Below are 17,545 nucleotides of genomic sequence, written 5' to 3' on the forward strand. Positions count from 1 at the left end.
TCTGCTTTATTTCTATTACACTGGTGAACCATCCTCACCGCCCATGATTTTAAACTGGGGTGATCCTACTTGGCAATTTCTTACTTAGAAGGTTTATTGATTTCATTACAGTGTATGTTGTGCCCCATCCCCCCAGGCATTTTTTTTTTTTTTTTTCCCACCCCTACATCACCGGACTTGGTCCAGATAACAAGAGAGACCAATGCAAGATCACACATTCCTAGTATCTATACTGACCTGTGCAAACCTAAATAGTTCGACATTGTTAAATAGGTTATTGTTTAATTACCCCCCCACCCCTTTTTTCCGTGTGATTCTGTACAGTACGTCTTACCGGCTACCACTGTTAAAGAGCAGTTCACAAAGGGACAGTCAAAACGAATCGAGTGGATTCTTCCTTTTGATAAGAAGACATAATAAACATAATTGGAGGGTTATACCTGCCTGCCACCTTTGAAATTTCAGCGTTTCTGTCATAATTGACATAAACTCCAAATATTTCAGCTATGCGACCGGAAATCGAGCAGGAGCTTGCTCATACCTTATTGGTAGAGCTTCTGGCTTACCAGTTTGCGTCACCGGTGAGATGGATTGAGACTCAGGATGTTATTCTTGCGGAGCAGCGAACCGAAAGAATTGTTGAAATTGGCCCTGCAGACACACTAGGTGGGATGGCAAGACGAACAATCGCATCTAAATACGAAGCATACGATGCCGCGACCTCTGTACAACGCCAAATACTCTGCTACAACAAAGATGCTAAGGAAATTTATTATGATGTAGATCCTGTGGAGGAGGAACCCGAAATGGCGGCGGCACCTGCAGCTAGCATTCCGGCGCCTGCACCAGCAGTCGCAACAGCGCCAGTTTCGCTGCCACCTGCCAGTACCGGGCCTGCCGCAGCAGTCGAAGACGCCCCGGTTACAGCTGTAGACGTCCTTAGGACACTGGTGGCACAGAAATTAAAAAAAAGCTTGTCAGATGTGCCCCTGAGCAAGGCGATCAAGGATCTGGTAGGAGGTAAGTAACGCGATAGGCGCGATGACACTTTCGCTGTATGCTAATTATTATTATTTAATTGCAGGTAAATCGACATTGCAGAATGAAATTCTTGGTGATCTGGGCAAAGAATTTGGCTCTACACCAGAAAAGCCCGAAGACACGCCTCTTGATGAATTAGGTGCATCTATGCAGGCGACTTTCAATGGACAGCTAGGTAAACAATCTACTTCTCTCATTGCTCGCTTGGTGTCATCCAAGATGCCTGGGGGTTTTAATATCACAGCTGTACGAAAGTATTTGGAGACGCGCTGGGGCTTAGGGACTGGCAGGCAAGACGGAGTCCTTCTCCTTGCTCTTACAATGGAGCCGGCCTCTCGCATTGGATCCGAGCCTGATGCGAAGGCATATCTAGATGACGTTGCCAATAAATATGCGGTCAATGCAGGTATCAGCCTTTCTGTACCGACAAACAGTGGTGATAATGGAGGAAGCAATGGAGGAATGATTATGGACCCGGCTGCCATCGATGCCTTAACTAAGGATCAGCGGGCCCTTTTTAAGCAACAACTGGAAATAATTGCGCGATACTTGAAGATGGATCTACGAGCCGGTCAGAAAGCATTTATCACCTCACAAGAGAGCCAGAAAACGCTGCAGGCTCAGCTGGATTTGTGGCAGGCTGAACATGGTGACTTCTACGCTTCTGGTATTGAGCCAGCCTTTGACTCCTTGAAAGCCCGTGTATACGACTCCTCCTGGAACTGGGCTCGACAGGATGCTCTGAGCATGTATTATGATATCATCTTTGGAAGACTAAGAGTCGTTGATCGCGAGATCGTGAGTCAATGTATCCGAATCATGAACCGCTCGAACCCGCTTTTGCTCGAATTTATGCAGTATCATATTGACAACTGCCCCACCGACCGGGGAGAAACGTATCAACTTGCCAAGGAACTTGGTCAGCAGCTTATAGAAAACTGCAAGGAGGTTCTTGGGGTCGCGCCTGTTTACAAGGATGTGGCTATCCCTACCGGTCCACAGACGACTGTAGATGCACGAGGGAACGTTGGTTATCAGGAGGTTCCTCGATCCAGTGCCCGCAAATTAGAGCACTACGTCAAGCAAATGGCAGAGGGTGGCCCTATTTCGGAATACAGCAATCGAGCTAAGGTGCAAGATGATCTTCGGAGCGTTTATAAATTAATCAGACGACAACACCGCTTATCTAAGTCGTCGCAGTTGCAATTCAGCACTCTTTATAAGGAAGTGATCCGCGCCTTGAGTATGAATGAGAATCAGATCATGCCGCAAGAAAACAGCCATACCAAGAAATCCGGACGGAACGGACACAAGCGTAATGGAAGTACGGGCAAGGTCGAAACCATACCTTTCTTGCATCTCAAAAAGAAGACGGAGCATGGCTGGGAATACAATAAGAAGCTAACTGGTGTCTACCTCGATGTTTTGGAGTCAGCTGCCCGGTCTGGCTTGACATTCCAAGGGAAAAACGTGTTGATGACAGGCGCTGGTGCTGGCTCAATTGGTGCTGAGGTCCTGCAAGGCTTGATCAGTGGTGGAGCCAAGGTGATTGTGACTACAAGCAGGTATTCGCGGGAAGTGACGGAGTACTATCAAGCTATGTATGCCCGCTATGGTAGCCGTGGCTCGCAGTTGGTCGTGGTCCCTTTCAACCAGGGTAGCAAGCAAGATGTGGAGGCTCTTGTTAACTATATCTATGACTCCAAGAAAGGCCTTGGCTGGGACTTGGACTTCATCATTCCGTTTGCTGCAATTCCAGAGAATGGTCGTGAGATTGACAACATCGACTCTAAATCAGAACTCGCCCATCGCATTATGTTGACCAATCTCTTGCGGCTGTTGGGCTGCATCAAGACTCAAAAACAGACGAATGGTTTTGAGACTCGCCCAGCCCAGGTCATTCTCCCCTTGTCCCCTAACCATGGTACTTTCGGAAACGACGGTTTGTATTCCGAGTCTAAGCTTGCTTTGGAAACGTTATTCAACCGTTGGTATTCTGAAAGCTGGCATAACTACCTAACTATCTGTGGTGCTGTAATTGGTTGGACTCGTGGTACTGGATTAATGAGTGGCAATAACATGGTTGCTGAAGGCGTTGAGAAACTAGGTGTGCGGACCTTTTCGCAACAAGAGATGGCGTTGAATCTTCTCGGCCTGATGGCACCTACAATTGTCAACCTGTGTCAACTTGACCCTATATGGGCTGACCTTAACGGTGGGCTGCAGTTCATTCCTGATCTTAAGGACCTTATGACCAAGCTCCGCACAGACATTATGGCGACAAGTGATGTTCGTAAAGCGGTGATCAAGGAGACAGCCATAGAGAACAAAATCGTCAATGGAGAGGACAGCGAGATGCTCTACAAACGTGCAATTGCAGAGCCACGTGCCAATATCAAATTTCAGTTCCCCAACCTGCCAAAATGGGACGATGATATCCAGCCCCTCAACGAGACCCTCAAAGGTATGGTCAACCTGGACAAAGTCGTCGTTGTCACTGGATTCTCAGAAGTTGGTCCTTGGGGTAACTCGCGGACTCGTTGGGAGATGGAAGCATATGGCAAGTTCTCTCTAGAAGGCTGTGTGGAAATGGCTTGGATCATGGGAATCATTAAGCATCACAATGGTCCACTTAAGGGGAAAACATATTCAGGCTGGGTTGATGTGAAGACAGGCGAACCAGTGGATGATAAGGACATTAAGGCAAAGTATGAGAAGTATATTCTTGAACATTCCGGAATTCGACTTATCGAGCCTGAACTTTTTAAGGGCTATGACCCAAAAAAGAAGCAGCTACTCCAAGAAATTGTGATAGAGGAAGATTTGGATCCGTTTGAGGCTTCGAAGGAGACTGCGGAAGACTTCAAAAGGGAACATGGAGATAAGGTTGAGACCTTTGAGGTTCCAGAATCAGGAGAATTTACCGTCCGTCTTAAAAAGGGTGCCACTCTTCTCATTCCCAAGGCTCTTCAGTTTGATCGACTTGTCGCTGGCCAAGTTCCGACTGGCTGGGACGCAAAGCGATATGGTATTCCTGATGATATCATTGAACAGGTTGACCCGGTGACATTGTTCGTTCTTGTGTGTACCGCTGAGTCAATGCTCTCTGCTGGCATCACCGATCCATATGAATTCTATAAGTACGTTCACCTGTCTGAGGTCGGCAACTGCATTGGCTCTGGTATTGGAGGGACACACGCTCTGCGAGGAATGTACAAAGATCGTTATCTGGACAAGCCTCTCCAGAAAGATATTCTTCAAGAGTCTTTCATTAATACCATGAGTGCGTGGGTTAACATGCTACTGCTATCTTCTACAGGACCAATAAAAACCCCTGTTGGTGCTTGTGCTACAGCTGTTGAGTCGGTTGATATTGGTTACGAGACAATTGTTGAAGGGAAAGCTCGTGTCTGCTTTGTCGGTGGGTTCGATGACTTCCAGGAAGAGGGGTCGTATGAGTTTGCCAATATGAAGGCCACCAGTAATGCTGAAGATGAATTTGCTCATGGTCGAACTCCGCAAGAAATGTCTCGACCCACAACAACAACACGTGCTGGGTTTATGGAATCTCAAGGTTGCGGAATGCAACTCCTGATGAGTGCACAGCTTGCTTTGGATATGGGTGTGCCCATTCACGGTGTTATTGCTTTGACGACGACAGCAACAGACAAGATTGGGCGCTCTGTTCCTGCGCCAGGCCAGGGCGTTTTAACTACTGCCCGGGAGAATCCAGGCAAATTCCCATCTCCTTTGCTAGACATCAAATATCGCCGTCGACAGCTGGAATTGCGAAGAAAGCAAATCAAGGAATGGCAGGAGTCTGAGCTGCTGTATCTCCAGGAAGAGGCTGAGGCTATGAGAGCCCAGGGTCACGAATCCTTTAACCAATCAGAATATATGCAAGAACGAGCCCAGCACATTGAACGTGAAGCTATTCGGCAAGAAAAGGACGCGCAATTCAGCCTTGGAAACAACTTTTGGAAACAAGATTCTCGTATCGCTCCCCTTCGAGGCGCACTTGCTTCATGGGGTCTTACTGTTGATGATATCGGCGTTGCCTCTTTCCATGGTACCTCCACTGTGGCAAATGACAAAAACGAATCCGACGTTATTTGCCAGCAGATGAAGCATCTAGGCCGCCAGAAAGGCAACGCTCTTCTGGGGATCTTCCAGAAATACCTGACGGGACACCCGAAAGGTGCAGCTGGTGCTTGGATGTTCAACGGCTGTTTGCAGGTCCTTGATAGCGGCCTTGTTCCTGGCAACCGAAATGCCGACAATGTGGATAAGGCAATGGAGAAGTTCGATTACATTGTCTACCCGAGTCGTAGCATTCAAACAGATGGTATTAAGGCTTTTTCAGTCACCTCTTTTGGTTTTGGCCAGAAGGGTGCTCAAGCTATCGGTATCCATCCCAAGTACTTGTACGCAACCCTTGACCGCGCACAATTTTTTGCCTACAAAGCCAAGGTTGAGGCTAGACAAAAGAAGGCGTACCGTTTCTTCCACAACGGGTTGATCAACAACAGTATTTTTGTGGCTAAGAACAAGGCGCCGTATGAAGATGACCTCCAAAGCAAGGTTTTCTTAAATCCTGATTATCGGGTTACAGTGGACAGAAAGTCCTCTGAGCTGAAATTTCCTGCTGTACCTCCCAAGGTCAACGACAAAGGTGCTGAGAGTACGAGACAAATGGTTGAATCGTTGGCGAAAGCCCATGTGGTTGACAACTCGAGGATCGGAGTAGATGTGGAAAGTATTGATTCTGTTAACGTTGACAACGAAACGTTTATCAAGAGAAATTTCACAATCAGCGAGGAGCAATATTGTCGCAAGGCGGCTTCTCCGCATGCATCATTTGCCGGACGATGGAGTGCGAAGGAGGCTGTTTTCAAATCCCTGGGTGTTTCAAGCAAGGGAGCTGGTGCTCCTCTGAAAGACATCGAAATTGTGAATGATGCAACTGGAGCGCCGTTCGTGAATGTAAGTTTCTAATTTGCCCGACTTGGGTTTTGAAATGTGCGGCTAACGTTTTGAGTAGCTCTATGGTGCTGCGGCTGAGGCTGCCCGGCAGAATGGTGTTAAGCAGGTCACTGTCAGCATAAGTCATAGCGATTCTCAGGCCGTGGCAGTTGCTATTTCAAAATTTTAATGTATTTATGAGTAAATTCTATGGTTTTGTTGTGTTTAGCATAGATAGTCGTCTATTTCATGATACAACTTTGCACACTTTCCTGGCTATTTTGTCTTGAATTAGCTTGTCATAGGGGCTAGGAAGTGTCGTACGAGGGCAATTGATCTACAGTTCTAAGCAAGGTGCGCGCTTGTAGCCATTTGTAGCTATGTACTATTTGCATTTAATTGAGATAAGTGGAAGTACGGGATAAATGGTGTGCTGATGCTTAATATGTCGCTGTTTCGCTCTGGTTTGAACCAAAATTGGACTACGCTGCGGGGAGATTTCTAGAATGTGCCGTACGTTACCACGAGTAATGGAAGGTAGCAATTAAGATGTTTATAAAGGTGCTCAATAGGCGAGACACAATGCACGATCAGTTGATAAAGCTTCAAACGATACTTTTCACCCTCATCCTCCACCAGATGCTCGGTTCAGGGGGCCCCAATTCGCTCGAGGATTGGTCTGGTACCTCACAAGTCGCCTTTTACTGGATGCTTCTCTACCTAAAGCCTCATCAAAAATAATCTCCAGTGTGCTTTCCTGTGAGTTTGGAACGCCCAAATCTCGATTTGTCTCAGAACTCTCATGTGACGGCCGGGCCCTCGAGCGATATAATGCTGCTTCCACTTTGGTGACCACATCAGAAACATTATCTCCACTCTCGACTGCAGACTTAATTTCATTCCTCAGAACCTCTAACAGCTGGTTTCCTCCATTGGATTCCCGCGACTGTTTTCGACTCTTAGCCATGATGGTGGCGCCAGCAGTTCCCGCCTTTAAGGCACCTTCTCTTATTGGGGACTTTTGCCGCACCCATTCTCTCATAACTTCCCAGATCACGCTCCAAGGAGCATTGGTACGCACTGTGTTGGGCTTTGCATGGCTACGGGCGGTCCGATAGCCAATATGTCGGAGAGCTCCGCAGAATGTATCATACGGAACAGTCGACGTGCGAAGAACTTTGGACAAAGAACTGAGGCTGAAATAGAAAGGATGTGGTTCTCGTTGTGCCGGATTCATTCGTGGAATAATAGCTGAACATTTACTTGGAGAAGAGTTACTGCCCTCTATGTCGGCAGACACTGGAGTCTGGAGTGTGGCAGAATCGTTGATATATAGGTCTTCCTCGAGTGCTGTGATCAACATGCCTTCTATCCTGTCAGCAGTCTGATAGGTATCCTTGTTTACTTCGGGGAGCATGTCGAGAATTTTTTGGATAAATTGGGGATTATGTAAAGGCCCTGCCCACATTGGACCACCTATGTGAGTCCTGAATCCGCATTGCTCACATTGCGTCCCTGCAACTGGACCTTGAGCGAACCCATAGTGATAAAAGGGTGTCCCCTTCCTGTCAAGCCTCTGCTTCGTCTGAGTTAGAGGCTGCGTTGACCAAGCCCCGCATCCTGAATCACAGTTATAAACCATCATTGTGTTACCCGAAACAAACTTGACCTCAGCCGGTGATCGATGAACACGAACAAACACTCGAGCATAAAAGTCAATTGATAAAGACAAAAGTGGCTCAATTGCAAGTCCATATTTGGTTGCAGACATCGCAAGACCGTGTAAAATCAGACGCAATCCACCCTCATGAGAATGTGAGCCTTTGATTGGGACACCGCCGTATAACGCAAATGACTTTTCGGGGTACCCATTTGATGCCCATACACCAGCATCAGTACAGGTTACGCAGAGCAGACCTCCATCCTTCACTCCTTGCAGTGCAGCATCCATAAATGGCGCTGCGGAGCCATAAGGGTCTAGATCAATGACATCAAACCTACTAGAAGAATTTCCGATGCTCTGGGCTCTGTGCATGTTTGAGCGACTGTACATATAAGCCCGTGCGTCGCCAATATTGGGTTCAATTAATTTCCCAAGCCCGTTGTACTCAATATTCATCTTCATCGACTGAACAGCAGAGGGCGATAAATCGTTCGCAACAATACGAGTCGTAAATGGAATTTCTGAAGCATATCGTAACGCCCGTAAACCAGTAGCTGAAAGCGCATCTAGAATAGTGAATGATGGCGAATTGTTCTGCTCCATATACGCCCGCGAATCCAACTGATTGGGACTTGGCACCAATCTCTCATCATTTTCACTTTTACTGTCCTGCACTTCTCCATATAACTCGTCCCTCTTTCGCTTTGTACCTTTTGTTAATATGGCTTCCGCGCTCTTCCGCGCTCTATTGGCAGCTTTCTGCTTCTTTAAAGACAGCAGATGTTCGCCATAGGCCTTGATTGCAAGCACACTTAGGTCACGATTAAATTGTTGTATCGGATTATAAAACACAGACTGAGTTGCCTCGCACGTTGTGGGATCTGTCTTCGTTTCCTCTGATGCTGCAGACTGCGTAGGTGGGCTCAGGATATAGGCTAATCCTTCTTTTACTGCCTTGTATTCTTTGCCATCGTGTTGCACGTATCCACCAGACATACGGGGTGGCAGTGGTGTTTCCATTGTCGAATATGGAGATAGAAAATACCGCAAGGCTGGTTGGTCGAAATGATATCGAGGAATGACATGGATGTTCTTGGGTATCAGGATGGGGCTGACAGAGCCAGAAAGTAAACGAGTGCTCGTGGATTTCGTAAAGCGATAAAGAATCCAGGGATTCGAACTCATCCGTTTAGACAGAGTAAAGTTGGAAGTGGACACAATGAGGAATGCAAGAATTGGCCGATGTCCATGGAATATTTGGATTTAGGCCAAAAAAAAAAAATTAAAAAAAATAAAGCACGGACCAAGTCATAGTTTACGGACTATGGAGTACAAAGGTAACATTAACTAAGAATCTTGGGTGACCTGACTAGCAAGGTATCTACAGATTATGCTCCTACTCCTTATAAGATGTATTTAGTATACTCTATCTCTATATTCTGCGCGATCTAGGTAGGTTGGTATATAGGCGCTTAAAAAAAGAAAAGAGGGGAGGAGTCGTAAAACCTTTAACCTCTTATTATATATATAGGTTTCTGTATATAAAACAGTACTATATTTAACTACGGTGGTATCGCTATATCATCTTCCTACAATCAATAAAGATACTATTCTAAATATAATAGATATTTTACACTAGCGATGCCAGACGTCAGGATGTTGACAGACAGAAATGTTTCCATGCATCCATGTTAGAACCAAGTTCCTAGGACAGGCACTTGGCTGTATATTTTATTCCAACTTGTAGTCTCCCAAGTAGTTCCTTGTCCTGCAGCACGCCCGATAACCCCTAGAGCTCCTGCCAGCCAGATGGACGTTCCCACTGCTGCAATACCATTGACTATCCACCATATCTTCTCCCATCTCCTGGTCCGTTGTTCCCTTTCATTGTGCCCAAGGTAGCCCCCGAGAGAACCTTTCTTGTTCCTCCGTGTCTTCTGGATTGTAGTGACTCTCCATCCCATCCAGGCGGCCCACCCTCCAACGATATGCCACACTCCGACAGAAACGAACAATAGATAATATACGCTCCAAAAAAAAGGACCCCGGGTGAATCCTTGCGACACATAGCCCAACCCCACGCCGGAGCTTCCACCATCCACTATCCACGGTGTAATGCGGTTAACGAGGACATGAATACCCAATAATGGGATCAACACATATCCAAGACATGCTTGTAAGCTCATGCGCGGCCAAGAGCTCAACAGGTATCTCTGCGACCTAGTATCTGCGCCGTACAACCGAGCCTGACGAGAGCAACGGATGCCGCGGAGAGCAACCCCGGTGGCCATATGAACTACAGCTGGGACAGTTAGGACCACATGCTCAAGTAATGGTGCCTGGTACACAGGTCTCGTGAGGAGAAGATATCGTTCACTAGCGGGCACTGAACGAGTTATCAGGGGAATTAGGGAAGTATTGGTAAAGTGTAACACGAGGAACAGTGTAGGCGGGTACGTGGAGAATTTCTGCAGCGCGGATACTAGAAAGATGTACGTAAGTATAAAGCTCGAATACAGTTGGGGTAGAAGGTGACAAAAAGTCCTAAACATACGCCAGGAATGCCATCCATGCGCACGGAGACCAAGTTTGGGGGAGGAGAAATAACTTGGGGACCAATTTTGTGATACAGACTGTGAGTCTTGAGTGGTAGCACATTCGCTACTTTCAATGTCTGGGAATTCATCCTGCACAGGAGACGGTTCTAGCTCCTGTAAGGAAGCTGTTGAGCGAGTGTCGACCTCGCTTGGCTTTTGTGGACTGCATTTCTTCGAAGACGACATAGGGGGGATCAGTCTCAGAAAAGAGGCCCAAAAAGGAGTCAAAAAGAGTAAAGGATAGGAAACGAGAAGTCACTAGCATAAGGGACTAGTATCATAAACGTCTATCTGTTAAGGCTTAGAATTGACGTTGCGGTTGGAATTTTTGTAGAATTAAGTAGGACATCCGTCAGCTCAGACCAATCCACCCTTTGAAGGGTTGGTGGCCCATTCAACTGGTCGGGGTTTTACCCGTATAAAACATGAATCAAATAAATGTAAGATAGATCAGTATCTTCGGTAATGGAAGATATATAATTTAAATATGAAGAGCAAGGTTACGTAGTCTTCTTTTAGAATGGCACGTTTGAAAAGCTTTGTTTAATTTAGAATGTTAATCTGATAAGAGGATGTACAACTGTGGGCAACAATCCTGCAAAAAGGTGGCTTGGCGGAGTCTCCATTTTCCGGAAGTGGACTTGTAATTCTGCTAGTTGGAAGCACCACTGGTGGGCTTAAACCATCCTTCTATAGGTTCATTTTTATAAACCAAATTCCCTTTGTTATTGTTAGTTACACAATAGCCATATTAGAACTTGGCAGTGGTTTTCAGTCGGCAGAACAGGTGCGCCTTTGGTGAGGCAGCTTGTCCTGCACCTTCATATGAACTCTTAAGGATTTGCTCATGTGGACGTATCACTCACTGGCGGATAAAGATGGCACCTGTATGTCTGCATATTACTATCCCTATGGCTCAAGTGTACTATGCCTGATTAGGTTGCTAAATCAGCTTGCTTTGATATATAGCGAGGGTTTATAAACCCAACTCCAAAGGTACGCTGGTTTCGAATCGCATTTTACGCGGGACAACGCGGGACACCACGTTAATGTGCCAACATTTCTTAGACTGAATCAGCGCGTTCTGCCTTAAGTTCTTTTACGTGTACCCTTTGCAATAAATCGTATTCTCGACACCCAGAATACGAAGCACATATTTCTTCTTATGACCATCAACATCGCAAACGCCTACAGGATCTGAAACAGTTATCACGGGACCCTAATGCTGCTGAGAAAGCAAGACGGGCAGAGAAAAAAGCCGATGCAGAAGCTGGGCTAAGAGTAATCGACACCAATAAGAATGGTACAACTACAGGAATAGGAGGGGCGACCAAAGCTGGAGGTAGTGGAGGAGGATTCAAGAAAGGAGGGTTCAAGAGCTCCTTTACAGCTGTGAAAGGGCCTGCAGCACCAACAAAGAAAAACGTGCTTGGGGATTATGATGATGACAATGATCAATTGGAAATAGCCGAAACGAATGAACTTGTTCAAGATCGACTGCTTAATGGCTCAAGTGGCTTCCAACATGACAATACACAGAGCGACACCGATGAAGAGTACGAAAATAATGGGGGAGGCGGTGAATGGTATGACCCTCGGAGACCGACAGATTGTTCTTCAACGTGCACTGGGGCTAGAACAGTGAAATCCACCCCTACTATGGTGTAGGAACAGCCCTGGCCTTCGTACAGGTTGGCGTTATTTCGGTGTGGAGTTCGCACTAGGTGTTACCCTGCCAGGAGTTCTGAATAATTGAGTCCTTGATGTTTTTCAGATACAAACAATGGTTTAGAAAAAGAAAGGTGTTTTGCCTACGGGTTGTTACTAAAGCTATCCTCCGGGGAAATATAGGTATATGGCTCCACTATAGCCCGATTTCACTGAGACTGTTGCATCGAACTTCCAGAAACAACCCAAGACCATACCTTGGACATAAAATCTATAAATGTAAATTGAAGCTGAATCTTTTGTTGTACATATTTCAAAATAAGAACTGGACCAAGAAGTCCTCGGGTAGATGGTCACAGCAGAAAGGGGTACTAAGCTGATGATTCTATTGCGGGTTTTATTGAGCTCTTCCCATTCGCTGCTCAAGCAAAATTAAATTACAGACGGAGTAGCTTTGCAGCTTGACCGACAATCGTGTCCTCCTGGGGAAAGCTCAGCTGCTCAAGGCCAACGGCGTAAGGCGTCGGCACTTCGGCACCAGTTACACGGGCAGCAGGGGCAGTCAGGTAGTCGAAACCATATTCCATGGACAAGGCCATAATTTCAGAAGAGACGCCAAACATTGGGAATCCAGATTCGACGGCCATGAGGCGGCCCGTCTTCTTGAGTGACTGAATTATCGTCTCCACATCGAGAGGCTTAATAGAGCGCAGATTGATCACCTCGGCTTCGACCCCGTATTTCTGCTTGATGGTGGCAGCAGCGTTGAGGGACTGTCCAACGCAACGAGACAGGGAAACAATGGTTAGGTCTTTTCCAGGGCGTTCTATCTTTGCTTTGCCGATAGGGAGGACAAAATCATCTTTCTGGGCTGCCTCGCTCATGGGGAAGGCCTGGCCGTACATGAGCCTATACATTATTAGTTTCTCCTTTGTATTCTTTTCTTTGCTTAGTCAGAAATCAACATACTCATTTTCCAGAACCACGACAGGGTTGGGATCACGGATAGCAGCTTTCAACAAACCCTTCGCATCCTCGGAACTCCAGGGCGAAACAACCTTCAGTCCAGGAATACTTCCGTACCAAGCTGAGTAATCCTGCGAGTGCTGAGCGGCGACACCGGCGGCGAATCCATTTGGCCCACGGAATGTAATGTTGCAAGGCTGGATACCTCCAGACATATAATGGGTCTTCGCAGCCGAGTTGATGATCTGATCAATGGCTTGCATGGCAAAATTAAAGGTCATGAACTCGCACTAACCACCCAATTGTCGATTAGCTTGCTGGCCACTTCTAGTAAAAGAATATCTAGAGTATTGGTTCGATATAGACTTACAATAGGGTGCAAGCCAGCAAGGGCTGCACCAACTGCCAGACCGCAAAAGCCTGCTTCTGTGATGGGGGTATCAATAACCCGCCTAGGTCCGAAACGATCCAATAGACCTCGTGTCACTTTGTAGCTGGAGATCGCGAGAAGATCAGCAACGCAAAGTGATGTTGGGGGCATGGCTAAAGCAGGGATGCATACGCTCCGTTATACTGTGCGACTTCCTCTCCAAGGATGAAAGTCTTTTTATTGCTTTCCAGCTCTTCTGCGAGAGCTTCGTTCAGTGCATCTCGAACAGTGACCTCCTTGACATTGCCTGCCGTAGCATAACTCCGGAAACGTAGAAGTGAAGGAGCGCATGCAGATTGCGAAAAGGAAGGGCGTAATGAGGTAGAATGGCGCGAAGAGAGCAGACGAGCTGCTGGGCGGAAAACACGGGGAGCAGCCATAGCCGATCGAGGTCACAAAATCCAACAGATGGGACGAGATAATGCGCACAGATCCTCTGCTGTAAATGCAATTCGAAGTTGAGGTGATTATAAGAAAAGGCACCAGACCGCAACTCCGATTTGGATCTTTTGTCGTCAATACCCAAGTTTTTTTGGTTTTGGTGAGAACCCGCGCGAGTCTGTTGGGTTAAGCTGACTAAGACCCAATATCTCACCGGCGGCTTCTTCGGTCGTGCGACCTCCGGTCTCCGATTATTGATAATAACAAAGCTGAAGCTCAAAACATGATAACAGTAGGTACCTAAGTACTCCGTACTTTGGCCTTGTTTTATGGACATAACCTTGACCAAAATACCTCTCCATAAAAGAATGACTTGCAACCAATATGCTCCTGCTCTGCTCTTCTTGAATCTTTTCTTTGGCTCTCCCATTCTCGCTGCTCAGCCCACAGCACCTGATCCAGTCCCAGCACCATTACGCGACTTAAAATGGGGACAACTCAATTTTCTTCATACCACTGATACTCATGGCTGGTTGGCTGGCCATTTACAGGAGTATGACCAGGAAGCTTTCACGAACGCTTCTCTAATCCTGTACTAATTGAATGAGCTATAGGCCTTTTTACTCCGCAGACTGGGGTGATTATATCTCCTTTACATCACGCATGCGAGAGAAGGCGGACGCTCAGGGTGTCGATCTGCTGGTGGTAGATACAGGCGATAGAGTGGAAGGAAATGGACTATATGACTCATCTGAGCCGAAAGGCGTCTACATTTCCAAGATCTTGCGGGAACAGCATATCGACCTCATCTCGGCCGGAAACCACGAACTGTACAAGCAAAACACATCCGAGGCTGAACTATTCACCACCGTGACCAACTTTCGAGGGAATTACCTAGCATCGAACATCGATATTGTACATCCCATCACCAAAGTACTTGTGCCGCTCGCTCCTCGCTTTAAAAAATTCACTACTGAAAATCAGGGCATCCGCATCACTGCTTTTGGATTCCTTTTTGATTTCAGGATGAATTACAATAACACTATGGTATACCCCGTAGAAGAAACTGTCAAAGAGGTTTGGTTCCAAGAAGCAGTTAGGGACAAGGATGTTGACCTTTTTCTTGTGATTGGCCATGTGCCGGTTCACTCCAAAGAGTATAATACTGTATTCAAAGAAATCAGGGCCGTCCATCAGGATATACCAATCCAGTTCTTTGGTGGTCATTATCATATCCGTGATTTTGCCAGACTCGATTCTAAAGCATATGGGTTGGCAAGTGGGCGCTTTATGGAAACTATAGGTTTCATGTCGATAGACGGTTTATCTACGAACAAGAGGCAGAGAAACCCCTCTTTCACAACCCCCACCTTCCACAGGAGATATATTGATAACAATATTTTCTCCTTCCTTCACCATACTGGTCTTGACTCTGAATCATTTACAACAGAACTGGGTCGGAATGTGTCCCGATTTATCCAAGAATCTAGAAGCGCCCTTCAATTGGACAAAATACATGGCTGCGCCCCTCGGGATCTTTGGATGTCTCGAGTTCCGTATCCTAATGAGAGTAGCATTTACTCTTGGCTTGAGACACAGGTACTGCCTGAATTCTTGAAAGATAAATCTCGAGTTGGGAAGCCCACCCTTGCCATCGTTAATACTGGTGCAATCCGCTTTGATATATTCAAGGGGCCCTTTACCCAAGACACTAGTTTTATAGTATCTCCATTTGAAAGCGGATTTCGTTATCTGAAAAATATTCCTTATCAAAAAGCAAAACAGATTTTGGAGATATTGAATAAACAACCCCAGATTCTTGACAGTTCCGACAGTCAAAGTCATTATATATGGCCACTTGCCCCCCCTGAACAGTCAATATATCACCATGATTCGATTATTTACCAGGGCATCATGGAGCGTGATCAGCACACAGACCAATTCCCACTGATGAGCGATAACCACCCTCAGCCTGTTATTCTACCTGGGTATACCACAGCTGACGATGGGGGCAGAGACGGCGATGACACCATCCACTCTCCCATCCCTTTTTATCGCATACCAAACTGCATTCAGGCCCGAATGTCATTAAATGAATCTGCAATCCCTGAAATAGTGGACCTTGTATACATTGACTTTATAGAGTCTTACGTGGCTCTTGCAGCTAAATTCGCCAATCTTGATGTTGATATTTCGAGGGATAGTGATGTGTACATGCCATCCATGACATTCACAAGACTCATTTTGGACTGGGTGAAGAATAACTGGAGCTGTGGTGATGTCTAAGTTTATTCACATTGTTCTTGGCTTCACGACCGTCATTCTTTCCCACACCGCGTCATGTTACCCTCACATATTTTGGGTTTGGTGAGGAGTTTCCATTCTATTTCGCGCAGTAATTTTAGCGACCATAAAGACAAATATTTTGTAGTGCAGCCGGGCAATGTAGCAAAACCTCTAGTCTCCGCCTTCGAACTTGAATAGACCCTTTCCGCTGCGGTAGCCGCTAAGGGTCTCTTGCACGCCTGCCACAAGTACAGGCCCTTCTGTGTCCCAGCTCCATTTGATCTCATCCACAGGAATATCTTTGAACTTGCCTGCTCGAGTCAGTTGTAGCACATCATTGATGGTGTTTTCTTTAAGCTGCGGGTGCTTGTCGCCCCATTTGCTAACCCAGAAGCCATCAAACACGAGGTTTTTGAAAATTAGAAGCCCGGAGGGCAAAGAGACCGGTTGCTTTGACATTGCGCCATAAGTGACCAGGTGCGAACCTGGAGCAAGAACTTTGGCTAATGCGGTCGCGCTCTTACCACCAACACAGTTGAGACCAAGCCTAATTGTCTCCTTTCCCTGACGAGTAAGTTCATTCACGAGATGCTTAAATTGAGCAGAAAGCAATTCAGTTTCTGTCACCACAGCAGTCGCACCCAGTTCATACAGCTCCTTCTTGAGCACTGCAGTCATTTCTGGGCTCTCCCTCTCTCTGATAATATTGAGGGTTTTGATACCCCATTCGCGCGCTAGCTGGATAACAGCGCGCCCAACACCACTGTTTGCGCCATTCTGGATAAGCCACTCTTCCCCAGTACGCATCCAGTCCCAATTGCAAAAGTCCTTGATCATTCGGTATGCTGTGACCGGATTCACACTGACTGTACTGATCTGGAGCGAAGACAACCCGTCTTTGTTCTCAATCTTAATCAATTGCGACTCGTCCATTTGAGCGTGCGTGCGCCAGGTGCCCTGGCCTGTTTGTTTCATTACCACCCAATCCCCCTTATTAAGGTTCTTGACACGAGACCCAATTGCAATGACCTCAAATGCGCCTTCATTTCCCGCAACGGCAGACGGTTCCGAAGTGCCGAGCGCTGTTTGGAAAAGCGGTTTGCTTGGGTACACGCCCTGGATCTGGTTCACGTCGGCCGGGTTCAGAGGCGCAGCTAGAAGGCGAAGTGTGACCTGAGTACCATGAGGAGGGGATATGGAGTGTCTATGAAGCCTATAAAGTTTCAGTAAGCGGTATACATGGTGGTAGTAAGGGAGCAAATACTGTAAGACATCCTTCGGCTCTCCGTATCGCGAATATATAAGCGCCTGGGCTTGCGTATAACCGTAAACGGCGATGCACCTTATACCTCCCACTAAAGAATTCGGAAAAATGCCGCCTCGACCCCGATGTGTAGCTGCGGAGGGCAAGGGGCAGGCGACTCGGGATTTCAGAGAGAAGATCGCATCGCTTCGAGAGGTCGTAACTGCAGATTGAACTGCGGTTCGTGAAAACATAGTTATTGGTGTTATAGAAGTACCGACCAAAGGAGAGTCGGTACATATGATCTA

The 17,545-nt window shown here is 46.7% G+C and overlaps 7 protein-coding genes across 7 annotated transcripts; 3 read left to right on the forward strand and 4 right to left on the reverse strand.

Moving 5' to 3' along the window:
- Nucleotides 1–506: 506 nt before the first annotated feature.
- On the forward strand, nt 507–6,193 carry FAS2 (trifunctional fatty acid synthase subunit FAS2; the record flags this gene model as incomplete). Its single annotated transcript, XM_033569795.1, has 3 exons — nt 507–1,020; nt 1,085–6,024; nt 6,083–6,193. 3 exons carry the CDS (start codon nt 507–509, stop codon nt 6,191–6,193), a joined length of 5,565 nt encoding a protein of 1,854 aa, XP_033428601.1.
- Nucleotides 6,194–6,628: 435 nt separating this feature from the next.
- On the reverse strand, nt 6,629–8,686 carry TRMT1 (tRNA (guanine26-N2)-dimethyltransferase; the record flags this gene model as incomplete). The annotated part of the gene is made up of 1 exon (XM_033569796.1): nt 6,629–8,686. One exon carries the CDS (start codon nt 8,684–8,686, stop codon nt 6,629–6,631), a length of 2,058 nt encoding a protein of 685 aa, XP_033428602.1.
- Nucleotides 8,687–9,357: 671 nt separating this feature from the next.
- Nucleotides 9,358–10,449, reverse strand: TRM1 (MCP1 family protein; the record flags this gene model as incomplete). Its single annotated transcript, XM_033569797.1, has 2 exons — nt 9,358–10,148; nt 10,221–10,449. The coding sequence occupies 2 exons, from the start codon at nt 10,447–10,449 to the stop codon at nt 9,358–9,360; spliced, it is 1,020 nt and encodes a 339-aa protein (XP_033428603.1).
- A 692-nt stretch (nt 10,450–11,141) lies between these two features.
- Nucleotides 11,142–11,931, forward strand: ATNIH1004_005138 (putative C2H2 finger domain protein; the record flags this gene model as incomplete). The annotated part of the gene is made up of 3 exons (XM_033569798.1): nt 11,142–11,150; nt 11,233–11,259; nt 11,332–11,931. The coding sequence occupies 3 exons, from the start codon at nt 11,142–11,144 to the stop codon at nt 11,929–11,931; spliced, it is 636 nt and encodes a 211-aa protein (XP_033428604.1).
- A 437-nt stretch (nt 11,932–12,368) lies between these two features.
- PDB1 (pyruvate dehydrogenase (acetyl-transferring) subunit E1 beta) lies at nt 12,369–13,707 on the reverse strand (the record flags this gene model as incomplete). Its single annotated transcript, XM_033569799.1, has 4 exons — nt 12,369–12,840; nt 12,901–13,187; nt 13,268–13,391; nt 13,460–13,707. 4 exons carry the CDS (start codon nt 13,705–13,707, stop codon nt 12,369–12,371), a joined length of 1,131 nt encoding a protein of 376 aa, XP_033428605.1.
- A 664-nt stretch (nt 13,708–14,371) lies between these two features.
- ATNIH1004_005140 (uncharacterized protein) lies at nt 14,372–15,994 on the forward strand (the record flags this gene model as incomplete). The annotated part of the gene is made up of 1 exon (XM_033569800.1): nt 14,372–15,994. The coding sequence occupies one exon, from the start codon at nt 14,372–14,374 to the stop codon at nt 15,992–15,994; it is 1,623 nt and encodes a 540-aa protein (XP_033428606.1).
- A 171-nt stretch (nt 15,995–16,165) lies between these two features.
- Nucleotides 16,166–17,537, reverse strand: ETR1 (enoyl-[acyl-carrier-protein] reductase; the record flags this gene model as incomplete). Its single annotated transcript, XM_033569801.1, has 2 exons — nt 16,166–17,207; nt 17,344–17,537. The coding sequence occupies 2 exons, from the start codon at nt 17,535–17,537 to the stop codon at nt 16,166–16,168; spliced, it is 1,236 nt and encodes a 411-aa protein (XP_033428607.1).
- Nucleotides 17,538–17,545: the final 8 nt, after the last annotated feature.

This window comes from Aspergillus tanneri (assembly GCF_003426965.1).
Source record: "Aspergillus tanneri strain NIH1004 chromosome Unknown AapTan_3_pilon_pilon_pilon, whole genome shotgun sequence".
Classification (NCBI taxonomy): Eukaryota; Fungi; Ascomycota; class Eurotiomycetes; order Eurotiales; family Aspergillaceae; genus Aspergillus; species Aspergillus tanneri.